This window comes from Numida meleagris, chromosome 2, assembly GCF_002078875.1.
Source record: "Numida meleagris isolate 19003 breed g44 Domestic line chromosome 2, NumMel1.0, whole genome shotgun sequence".
Taxonomy (NCBI): domain Eukaryota; kingdom Metazoa; phylum Chordata; class Aves; order Galliformes; family Numididae; genus Numida; species Numida meleagris.
The window spans coordinates 114,982,717-114,995,458 of NC_034410.1; the positions used below are offsets into that span (position 1 = coordinate 114,982,717).

General features: G+C 39.8%; 1 protein-coding gene across 13 annotated transcripts in view; it reads left to right on the forward strand.

Annotated features, from left to right (window-relative positions):
- The window catches only part of SULF1 (sulfatase 1), a 156,229-nt gene that overhangs the window by 117,507 nt on the left and 25,980 nt on the right, over positions 1 to 12,742 (forward strand). For all 13 annotated transcript variants that reach the window (XM_021386502.1, XM_021386504.1, XM_021386511.1 and 10 more), the window contains 5 exons: positions 2,323 to 2,473; positions 3,822 to 3,997; positions 4,787 to 4,915; positions 5,190 to 5,246; positions 6,201 to 6,330. In XM_021386502.1, coding sequence (XP_021242177.1) covers positions 2,323 to 2,473; positions 3,822 to 3,997; positions 4,787 to 4,915; positions 5,190 to 5,246; positions 6,201 to 6,330 — 643 coding nt within the window. The remainder of the gene's footprint in view (positions 1 to 2,322; positions 2,474 to 3,821; positions 3,998 to 4,786; positions 4,916 to 5,189; positions 5,247 to 6,200; positions 6,331 to 12,742) is intronic.

Genomic DNA, 12,742 nt, shown 5'->3' on the forward strand with positions numbered 1-12,742 from the left:
ACAACCTAGAGGGCTGTGCTCTTGGGCTCAAGTTCATTAATTTCACAGTAGTATAAACATTCCTTTTAAAAATGAGATTTCCATGAGAAATGCCAAGATTTTGACTTGCAACCTTGAATTATATGAATTTCCAGCAGAAAAGGAATTCTAGTATACATTTGTCTTTGTTCAGTAGGGAGCTAACCTCTCCATACTTCTTAGTCTCAAGGAAGTTTTCACAAATCCTATGATACTGTGGTCTCATTGCTGTTTTCGCTTGATGCTGATGGCTAAGTAGATCAGTCAAGAGCAGCTGTTTCTGCTAGGGACGTACGTACTACCCATATGCCACCTAAATTCTCAAAATGGTCTCCAGGTAAAGTGTGGAGTCCATTACTTTATTGTAGTTGATTATTAGTGCATTATGCTGTTCATTAAGTCAATTTTTATGCTCAGAATACTTGGTTGTATGTTACGTATACTGTAGTGAAAACAGTAAGATCATAGAACCATAGAATTGTTAAGGTTGGAAAAGACCTCTAAGATCAAGTCCAACCATCAACCCATCATTTATGTTTTTGTTGTCCTCTTTTTTTAATGTTTTAATAATGCATATATAAGTAAGAAGTTTTATTACGTATATATATTAAAAGATAATTGTATCCACCATACCATGTCTGTCTACAACCATGCAAAGAGAAATGGAACCCAAATGAAGGAGTGGTGGAAAGCTTTATATTGTCACTGTACAATGTTCTGATATTGGTCAATGCTACCTCTTATGAAAGGACAACTAGCTGCACATAAGTATTTCTGTGGGAAAAAAATTGGCTTTGTGTAATGCACATAGTAAAATTATCACAATGTAAAGACTATTAATAACATTTTTACTGTAAACTGAAATTAGAACCATAGGAATCAATTTAAGCTTATGATACAGCAGCCTTTTTTCATTTGAAATTTACATTTATTTTTCAAAGATAATGCTACAATGTATGCGTCACGTACCACAGTGTACTGTTAGAAATGCAGAAAAATTAAAACTGAAAAACTTCATCAAAAAAAGCAAAGCCTAGATTCTGCAAGTGTTAGAGAAGGAAAACAGTTATACATAGGTCAAAACATTACAGGACATGGATTTTGTTTAGTTTCTGTTTACCTTTTACCTGTCTTGTATGCTAAGTATGAGAAAAGGATTGATGGAAAGCTTCTGTGCCATCTACATCTGTACAGCAATTTTTTTCATATCATTTTTGCTGTACCTTTTCTTCAGAGGTGATATGTACAGAAAGATATTCTCAATTCTTGTTCATTCTTTTTTAACAGTTCACATGTTTGTGGTTAGAACACTTCTCTTAAATCTTTCCTTTAATGTTGGTGCAAACTCTTAAAGCAGTATTATTTGATTGAGTAGAACTCTGTGGTGCCATTCTCCTCGTCAGCACTAGTATTGGCAGCAGTATTAGTTCCATATTGTTAGTTGATTTACTCTGGCAATGCATGCTGTTTTGTATAAGCAAAAAAAAAAAAATCACCTCAACTGGATTTAGTGTATATCATTTTGTACACATTTTGGTGTGGGTGGAATTTATGTACCTGCTGTATCAAGGGGCATCACTGGGATGTAGGTCAGGTGAGAACCAAGGGTGAGTGATGGAGGATGAACGTGGATCTGGAGTCACCAAGGCCAGCTGCAGCTCTGCCTGGTATCACAGCTGACCTTGTGCACAGGCAGCCTGCCCTCTGAGGTTATGCTCAGGGTCCTTTCCATGCCTGTATATGCCTTTGGTGAGGGGAGGGGAAAAAATTAGTGGTTTCACAGCATCTTAAAAACTGATAACACTGGTGTTGCTGTTCTTATCTTAGTACTGGCTACTGAAATTCATTCTCTCACAGGAAACTATGTTTTTTGTGAGTTTATTTTAACTTGTACGAAGGTAGTTTTCCCACTGAAAACATCAAGACATTTTACATTCATACTCAGCGGAAGTCATCATCTTTGATTTCTGACTTTCATTGTTTTCCTGCTCATCTTTATGGGATGCATCATTTAGATAAGTATTTGTAAAGATTACAGATTCTTTTGACAAATACGTCTTTGTATATCCCAAATATTAACATGGATCTGCTAGCATTCGTAGAGCCTGAAAAAAATCTCAGAAGGCAAGTAAAGCATTGGAAGCCACTGAACTGATGTTTGACATTTTCCATTAGGAATACTAGCTACCACATATAATATGTGATTTAACCATTTGTTGACTATTGCTGTGTTAGAGATGTTCGTACGTTAATCTGATGTCTGTGATACTGCACAGGTGCTCAGTTCCTTTCTCTTTCTCCCAGAACCCCCAGCTATAACTACGCACCAAACATGGATAAGCACTGGATCATGCAGTACACGGGGCCCATGCTGCCTATCCACATGGAGTTTACAAACGTCTTGCAACGCAAGAGACTTCAGACCCTGATGTCAGTTGATGACTCTATGGAAAGAGTGAGTTCAAGAAACTGCTGTGAATATTTCAGAATCATAGAATGGCTTGGGTTGGAAGGAACCTAAAGACTATCTAGCTTAAACACCCCTGCCATGAGCAGGAGTACCTTCTACTAAACCAGACTGCCCAAAGCCCCATACAGCCTGGCCTTGAACACTTCTAGGGATGCAGCATCCACAACTTCCCTGGGCAACCTGTTCCATTGCCTCACTACCTTCATAGTAAAGAATTTCTTCCCATCTAATCTAAATCTACCCTCTTTCAATTTAAAACTGTTATCTCATCTCCTATCACTACACGCCCTGTAAAAAAGAAGTCCCTCTCCAGCTTTCTTCTTAGGCCCTGTTTAGTCATTTGTATTAGTCAGTAACAAAATTAGGTAAATTCTTTCCTTACCTTCACCAATCACAGCCAGGGGAAAGTCCCTGGGATGCAATGAATTAGCTACATATCCCCAGACCAAAGTAATTTTGGCTATATTCTCCTCAGTGTAGTGCCAAACTCCTTCCTTGCATCTTTTAATTGGTGAGTGAGTAAGCTGGTGATTTTTACATTTTTTTTAATGGAAAAATCAGTGGGCCTAATATAAAGTCTGGTGTTAACAAAAGATGCATCACCTGTGTGTTAGACGCAGTTTAGCACATGATGACTTCTCTTTATTTCACACACTCCTTTCACAGTTAGTCCTTCAGCTGAAATTTGGGATTTGGCAAATCACAGCAACTCAGGTGTCACTCTGCACATGTTTGCAGAAGTTACGCAATGCAGTGTACTGCTAATTATAGGTAATGTGATACATGAACTGTTAGGTGCAGTTTGCATGACTTTTTGTTCAAAATTCAAGCACCATGACCAAAGTTCTTCCCCTAGAGAGATTTCTTTAAACTTTAATAAAAATTTACAGCCTTTTCCCAAGCCCACAACTGTAAGGAATGGGAAAGCTGTAGACTAACACAGTAAATCAAATCTGAATAACAGTTACCCTAAAGCTGTTGCAGAGCTTTTTTCCCAAGCTGTGTTTCAGTATACATTGACTTAGAACGCACTAATGCAACTACATTAATAGTACCATATTTTGGTATTATAATTGTCTGGGTTTCTTCTCTTTTCTCGGAGCAAACTCCCCTCTGTGAAATGTGAAATTGAACTTCCAAGGTGAATGCTTTTATCAGCACAGTAGAGACAAGATGTAAAAATGCCCGTTTCCAAAATGTCAATTTCAGTAATTTAATTGATGCCATGCTTGATTCTTTGATTCTAAAATAGTAAAATAATTGTTTTACATGATTATGCAGAAATCATGTTTTGCCACACTTAATTTAAAGTTTTCCCTGTACTCTATTTCAGTTATACCAAATGCTTGCAGAGATGGGAGAACTGGAGAATACCTACATTATTTACACTGCTGACCATGGTTACCATATCGGGCAGTTTGGACTGGTCAAGGGGAAGTCAATGCCTTATGACTTTGATATTCGAGTTCCTTTCTTTATTCGTGGTCCAAGTGTAGAGCCAGGATCAGTGTATGTTCTCTTGTGTCTTTAGTACAGCTGTTACCTAATATAAAATGTTTCTAAGTACTTGTAATTATCACTCTAACTTCATTTCATAAAGGATACCATATGACTGCAGAACAATGACTCCTAAAAAGAGTAATGTCTTTCATTTTGCATATTATTATTAAGTTATAATGTAGAGGGGAAAACTGTATAACCTGTACTGCTGTTAGGCTAGGTTTCACGGAATCACAGAATTGCAGGGGTTGGAAGGGACCTCAAGAGACCACTAAGTCCAAGCCTGCTGCTAAAGCAGGTACCCTACAATAGGTCACACAGGTAGGCATCCAGATGGGTCTTGAATATCTCCATGGGAGACTCCACAACCTCTCTGGGCAACTTGTTGCAGTGCTCCATCAACCTTACCGTAAATAAGGTAGGGGTTTGCCCTGAAGGTTACCGTAAAGGTTTGGGGTTTGCCTTTAAAAAGTAGGTACTTATCTTTACTGCTCACCTTCTGCAACAGAATAGCTGGCTGGCTGTATGCCCTCCTTGTCAAGTAGATAAGTATCACGTGGCAATTGCCCCTCTTCCTTTTATTGTGCTTACCTTTTTCTTTGTAATGATATTCTGCAACACTGACCTCTTATTCTCACAGTTGTAGCCTTCAAAGAGGGGTTTCCAAACATAGCTCTTGTGTAGAGCTTTACATCTTCAAAGCCCTGATAAACATTAATTACCTTTCTAATTCTGAGACAATGTGAAAACTTGCATATTGAACATGTGACAACTGTAACCTTTTCTCTTGATTCGCAGAGTGCCTCAGATTGTTCTGAATATTGATCTAGCACCAACAATTCTGGATATTGCAGGACTTGACACACCTCCAGATATGGACGGCAAATCTGTCCTAAAGCTTCTAGACTTGGAGAGACCAGGAAATAGGTGAGTCTCAGGTTTGTTTTGTTGTTTGGTTTTTTTTTGTCAGTTCAGGGGCAAACACCTGAGTAAATCAGCAACTGAGTGGAAAAAGATTCAGTAAAAATGAGCTGTGTCAGGCTTGCAACCACAGCTTTCTTATTTGAAGGCCCTCTTAAACAGTACATCTATAAAACTGCAGGTATACATAAGCAAAGAGGCGTGCTTTAAAAAAGAAATGGTTAACACTAGCAGCGCTGTACATAGGTGTCAGCAGTAAATATTATTATTTTGCTTCCAGGTTTCGAACAAACAAGAAGACCAAAATCTGGCGTGACACATTCCTGGTGGAAAGAGGGTAATTATTAGGGGTGAAAGAGTTTTGGGAGAGCCTGCCTGGTGGGAACACTCTTTTGTACATGCTTTCCTTTTTTGCCCTCTCTTCTTTCCCTTTATGGTCAGAGAAGTTGTAAATTTTGCAAGCATACTTATAGACCTGACTTGTTTCTTCATTTCCTACCACTGGCTGTGCATGCTGCTGCGCTGTGAGGTCCCTGCCCCCTAAGAAGTTTGAAAGCATGTTTTTCTGGCAGCTCTCCTAGCCTATACCTCCTCCTTCTCTCACATTGTACTTGTGACCACTTATGTCATCATCTGACTTATTTCTTTCCAATTCTCTGTTTCATATCCAGCTGTGCAATATCCTCTCATCAACTGATTTTGTATTTTCCACCACAGATTAGAAGCATTCTTAATTTTTTTTCTAGCAAAGAAAAGACTTATGTGTAAATGAGATTTATGACTATAATTACTCTTTTCTCCAATACCTCTTTACTCTCTCACCTTGACAATTACTGTCGTGAAAACTTTCTCAGTGTAAAAAATTCTCAGCGATTTCCTTGTGGTATTTTGTGGTTTTACAGATTATGAAAATCTTGTGTGAGTACTACAAAACAGTGAATATGAGATACACTGTGCTGAATGAGTGTGGAGGCCCCATAGTCTCTTCAGCGGGGCTTTTCAGCCAGACAAATACTGCTTCACAGTACATTTATGTGTGAATGGTGCTGAACTGTATCAGTTAAACATATTTCAGCAGCTCTTATTTCTCTTTAGGTAATTTCCAGCAAATCATGTGAGCCTTTTTTTCACTACATGACTTTTTGTCATTAAAGGTCACCAGCAGAAATGTGGGGATTTTCTACCTTTGGAGGCATTTAGTATCCAATTAGCTTTGTTTTTCCAGTTAAATTCATCATCTCCAGAGTTTGGAATAATGTATATTAAATATTCAACTATTTTTTTTTTAAAGCAAATTTCTACGCAAGAAAGAGGAAGCTAATAAAAACACTCAGCAATCTAATCAACTACCAAAATATGAGAGGGTAAAAGAATTATGCCAACAAGCAAGATACCAGACAGCCTGTGAGCAACCAGGACAGGTAAGCCAGAGCAACTGCGGTCCTCTGTGCACCACAGGGAAATACATACCAAAACAAATTCAGGAATATGTCTTTAGTAGAAGGGTCCCCTTCCTTGGAAATATTTGCTATTTAAGATTACTGTAACGAGTCAGGTGATAGTCATGCTCAAATGTTACTTTTTGTTCCTGTAGCCTTGATGTTTTCAGCATGATGTGTAATGCTGATACACAGATACAAATGCCTGCTCACAAAATAAAAGGTGTTACTGCTTGCTTGAGTAGTACACCAATCCAATGTGTAGTGCTTATACAGGAAGTGAACTAAATGGGGAGGAGAGGGGGCATTTTTGTTTAAAGTATATTTTATTTAGTATTTTTGTCAACAGTCTTTCTGAGGGGATTGAGTACACCCTCAGTAATTTTGCAGATGACACAAGTTGGGCAGGAATGTTGATCTGCATGAGAATAGAAGGGTCCTGCAGGGTTCTGGATAGGTTGGATTGATGGGCCAAGTCCAGTTGTGTGGCATTCAACAAGGCTAAATGCCTGGTCCTGCACTTGGGTCACAACAACCCAGTGCAGCAATATAGGCTTAGAGAAGAGTGTCTGGAAAGCTACCTGGCAGAAAAGGACCTGAGTGTGTTAGTTGACAGCCAGCTGAATGTGAGCCAGCAGTGTGCCCAGGTGGCCAAGAAATCCAGTGTCATCCTGGCTTGTGTCGGAAACAGTGTGGCCAGCAGGAGTAGGGAATTGGTTTTACCCCTGTACTTGGCACTGGTGAGGCTGCACTTTGAGTACTGTGTTCAGTTTTGGGCCCCTCACTTCAAGAAAGATGTTAAGTTGCTGGAACATGTTCACAGAAGAGCAACAAAGCTGGTGAAGGGGCTAGAAAACAATATGAGGAGCAGCAGAGGGAACTGAGGTTGTTTAATCCAGAAGGCTGATGGGGAGACCTCATTGCTCTCCACAGCCATCTGAAAAGAGATGGTAGCAATGTGGGAGTCAGTCTTTTTTCTCAGGTGACAAGTGATAAGATGTGAGGAAATGGCTTCAGGTTACACCTGGGCAGGTTTAGGCTGGATAGTAAGGAAGAATTTCTTCATAGAAAGAATGAAGAAACCCTTGGAACAGGGATTGAGACAGACTGCCCAGGGAAGTGATGGAGTCCCCAGCCCTGGTGGTATTTAAGAGATCATAGAATCATTAAGGTTGGAAACAACCACTAAGATCATCTAGTCCAACTGTCATCACCTCACCACTATGCCCACTAATCCATGTCCCTCAGTGTGACAGTGACTCCACTACTTCCCTGGGCAGCCAGGTCCAATGCTTCACCACTCTTTCTGAGAATAAATTTTTCCTAATATCCAACCTGAATGTGTGGACATGGTGCTCAGGGACATGGTTTAGTGGTGGAATTGGTAGTGCTGTGTTGATGGTAGGACGCGATGAGCTTAAGAGTCTTCTCCAACCTAAATAATTCTATGAAATTAAGAAAAAGTTAATCACACCCCAAATTCTGTTCAGCTGACTCTGAATTAATAGTGTATCCATGGCAGTGTATGAAGCTGGATTTTCTGGGGAAGAACTAGAAGGGATGCCTTCCCACTGACTCCACCTCTGACTAGTGCAGGCAGGGTCCATGGGCACCATTACACCCTGCTGTCCTCCCTCGCTGTCCCCATCCCTGTACACCTCTCCTGAGGAGTGCAAGGCGATCTCTCCCAGGCAGGCACTCATGCTTTTCCCTCAGATGTTTGCTCAGGCCATTGCAGCCAGCTGTAGGCCTGGCACTGAAATACCGACCTGCTGTTTTGAAGGGAGTATAAAGCCGTACTGTGCTGTGCTTGCATCTGCAGCCACCCACGGAGCTTCACCCAGGGCAGGTAGAAAGAAACCCGACGGCACTCGGGAGAGCTTGTGCACTTACAGACGTGCTCCTTTCTCACCTTGCTCTTGTCACTCATTAGAGCGTAGTGTTACCGTAAATCTCTGTTAATCCCAGATTGGATGGGAATATGTTTTGGCTGGCACATCCATGGTCAGTTCCTCTGCCACAGTTCCCACCTCACACATGCTTCTTAAACTCAGCCGCTTTTAAGGGAGTGTGCACAATATCGCAGTCTCGCCCAAGGGCAAAGCTTTCAGGAGTTCAAACACTGCCATTGTAAACAGAGATTAAATCTGAAAAACTGAATATTTTTGTAAAAACCAAAGTAGATCAATGGAGTCATTTAGACTGTTAGACGCTAAAATGTTTAGTTTTAAAATACTAAAATATTTTCTTTGCAATTATTTCTTATATTTACTGCCTCTTATGCCAAAATCCAGGTTTGTAATAGCTTTTCTTTTCCACATGTGAATAGATGAGGTTAAGTGTCCTGACCAGGTATCACAACTGAAGCAGAGGGGAGCATTGCCCCTAGTGCAGCTCCCAGGCCCCAGTGGCAGACTTGGGTTTATGTACAGTACTGGGGACTCGCCTTGGATCCGAAGGCAGAGGAAGGGGAAGGCCTCGAGCTGGGAAGGAGCTGACAGGAGCAGTGTTGTTTGATACCAGCTTTTCCACCTACGAGACGCCTAGATGCAGAAGGTACATTGACTCCACAGAGCCCAGCAGCCAGCCCTTACAGCTGAGTGAAGGACAAGGTCAAACTAATCTTCTTAAGAGAAACTTTCAGTCCTAGCCATTAGTGAATATGAATCATGTTCCTAAGCAAAGACAGCAGAGTTGTCCCTGATCCTTCAAACATCCTGAAGGCTTCCTGCAGGGATACCGGTGTTCAACACACCTGCATACAGAGCATCCTGAGATGCATTAGCACATCCTCTTGGTGTCCTCTGGGCTCATTCAATCCATGGTACACAACCCATGGATCTCACGCCCCATTCACTCCCATTCCAACCTTGTGAAGCAAGGGCAGCTTCTCCTGCAGGGACAGGCTAGGGATGGTACTCAAGGGCAAGTCAGTAAAGAATAAACTGGATGTGAATCTAAAGAGCAGCAGTGGAATAACATAACCTTCAGTGAGGCATTGCAGTGTGAAATAAGTGTCTGCCAGATTTTTTCCACTTAGAAAAATTCTTGAAGAAAATTAAAAGTTAATGGACCAAATGATTTCACTTTAGCCCAGACAGTTTCCGTTGTTTAATACTGAGGGATCGCCATTTAATATGAGGTTTCTCCAGCAGATTTCACCTACTTGTTTTGCACCTCTTGGAAAAGAAAAAGAGGTAATATTTGTTTGTGGATCTTAATTTCAATTAATTTTATCTTTTGAAATTAATATCTTCGATTTCAATTACATAGGTGCATATGTAGAAATATATCTTCATTTTAATTTAGGATGGTTGCTAATACTCCCTACATTTACACTAACCAGTTGCACTTAAAATCATTTAAACTAAAATCACCAACAGAATATGTGAGTTCTGACAGATTTTTAAAGAAATAAATTATTATTCAGTGGGAAGTTGCTGCTAAATGTCTGGAACTAAAAAGAACTAGTTGGTGAATTAATGCGCTGTCTAGTGTATTGAGAGCATGTTCTTCATGTTAACTTACTTTAGTCAATATCTAACTCATTTGAAATAGAGAATGCAATTGGGAGTTGAAAAAGAAGATAATTTGTTTTTCTTGTTCTAAAATGAGGTGTGATCCTGAGACTTGCTAACTCCAAAATCTTCAGGGATGTGGTACTCAGGAAAATAGTTGTTTTAATTTGTTTTCTATTAAATAAGTAACCTGGAATAGTTGACACTTTTTAAATGAAAAATTTCAACATTTCAGGTTTTTTTTTTCAATTTCCAATGTTTATTCAAAAGTTGCTAAACAAAAAAAGGAAAAAAAAGGAAATATTGAGCATCTTCGTAATTTCTGTAATTGTTTCATAATTATGTCTAAAAGAGAGGAAATTTAGGCTACAGAGTAGAGTTAGCTGCAAGTCAGCAAGGTTTTTGCTTACAAAAAATGTTTTAATTTCTTTAAAAGAATATAGTTATAAAATGCACATGCAAGATACAGTTAAACTATTCTTATCGTGATTTTTTTTCTGATTTAAATGTTTAGCACCATTCATAGATTGACTCATTTTCACTGCAGCCATCCTCACCTTGCTATTCTTCATAATACTCTTTATGGGAAGATGGTTTTCAAAAGTTCAGTCATGTCCTCAAGAGCATAGCAGAAATGTGATGTACAGAACTGCACAGATATGCTCACTTTTGAGTTATATTCAGCTGGTCATTATCTTGAGCAATTCCTTGCATAAGGGGGAACCATGCATACTGAGTTGCATGAGCAAGAATATTGCTAATGGGTCATTGGAAATGATCACTTGCCTCTAGACAGTGTGCATTTGGGTTGGGACCTCCATTAGTTTGGATTACATCCAGTAGAAGACCCTAGAGATGGTCAGGAGGTACTGAGGAGGGGCGGTGGTTTGTTTAGCCAAGAGAACAAGAGGCAGAGGGGGATCTAATTGCTGCCTTCAAATAACTAACAGCTAGTTAGAGAGAAGACAGACGCAGGCACTTCTTGGAGGTGCACAGCAAAAGGACTATAAGCGATGGTCAAGTTGCAGCAAGGGAAATTCTGAGTAGGTGTATGGAAAAAAATGTTACTATAAGACTGATTAAGCACTGGAGCAGGTTGCCCAAAAGGCAGTGGAAGGTCCATCCAGCGATATTTTCAAAACCTAATAAAGTTGTTCCTGCTTTGAGGAGGAGGTTGGACTAAATGACCTCCAGATGTTCCTTCCAGTGATTGCACGTGCTCCAAATCTTTTTTCTTGCTTAATTCCTAGGCTTGAGGATTTGTGTTATCTTTGTCCTCCTCAGTTTCATAACTTGGGAAGTTCTGTAAATTTTGTCTGTCTTGTCAATGAGATATGGGTCGCCTGCCATATTCAGAAACAAATTGGCTTTTGGCTTCTGCCCCGACCCAGTTGTTGACCCATGCTCAGTGACATCACAGCTGGTCCTGTTCCACGCAGGCTAGGGTCACTCCCACTGCACGGGGAGCAGCAGCAGGATGGGTTCTGCTCAGCCTTGGAGCTTGGGTTAGGGTAAGAGTTTCCTTTGCAGTGTCTGCTTCCCATCCCAGAGAGCTCTTCAAGAAATTATGATGGGAACCATGATTTCCCTCTTAGTTTGTAAGCCAAATGTGATGTAACTTACTGAAGTCACCTGATTGAGCCCAGTTGTTTTTGTAGTGACTATCAGTGGCCTTTGTTCCTTAAATGGTATGCAAGTTCTTTTTTTATATTTCGTTGATACATATTTCCCCTCTCAGTTTTACTGTAATAAGGTACACATTACAGAAATACTTATTCATCTGCATCATTGTTACCCACACTATTGTTTTAAAATGGGAAGCAATTGATGCAAATTTTTAACTAAAATTTTATTAGTTTTCCAGGAGACCAGAAATAATAGCATGTAACGAAGGTTTCTCTGGATTAATGTAGCCTTATCATGACACAGATCTCCTCTCAAATTTCCACTGAAACAAGCTGACATGAGAATGTATTTTAGTTCAGGAGGGTTAGAGGCAAGCTGCCCTTAAATCCTCTGGCAGGTTATTTTTGTTGAACTCGCTCCATCTTCTTAGATCCAAATTCTTATGGATACTTAGTAAATATAAAATACGAGCATGTTAATGGTGTTTTCATTTATGCTTTTTCTTTCTCTCTTCCCTTACATAAACATGTAATTAAAGAGTTGAGTTAATTCATCAGTATTGGTTCTTTTTCTCCAGCAGTCTGACTCATAGGAGTTTTCCTCAGGTATCATTTTGACTTTTGGGACTTAATACTGTTTCCCAGGTAGCAGTTACCTTTTTAGATCTTGTGCTGATAGGCCTGCAGTCTCCAGTGCACTATTCAATCCATTCTTTATAATCAGTATCGAGTCCATAGCCAAACATGCATTTTTATCCTCTTGTAAAAATTACACAAACCACCACTTTATTGTAAAATTTTCCCAACAGAGGAAAAAAAAAAAAAACCTCCCAAAATGAAGACTGTGAAGCTTTGTGTTTAAAATTTCAGCTCTTTGGATTTGGATTGGATGACTCAGCAACCAAACTCAGACTCAGGTCTGTTTGTTTTATGGGCATACATCTCCGACCATCTGCTCTCCAGTACCTTCCAGTTTGTAAACAGCAAAGGTCTGAAAGTTGTAAAGATCTATAGTCTACTGCCAGCTCAGATGAACACTGACAGTGGACAGTATGGAGAAATGTGATGTGCTACACGTTTGTATGAAATGCTTGCCCATGAACCCAAACTCAGTTATAGATGTCATACCACAGTCACTGACCTTCCTTGTACTCTTCCTTTTACTCGCCTCAGTATTAGAAATGCAGAATATTGGATGTCTTCCCAGGGAAATGTATCCCAGTGCTGCCCTAAACAAATAATGTTCTGCCG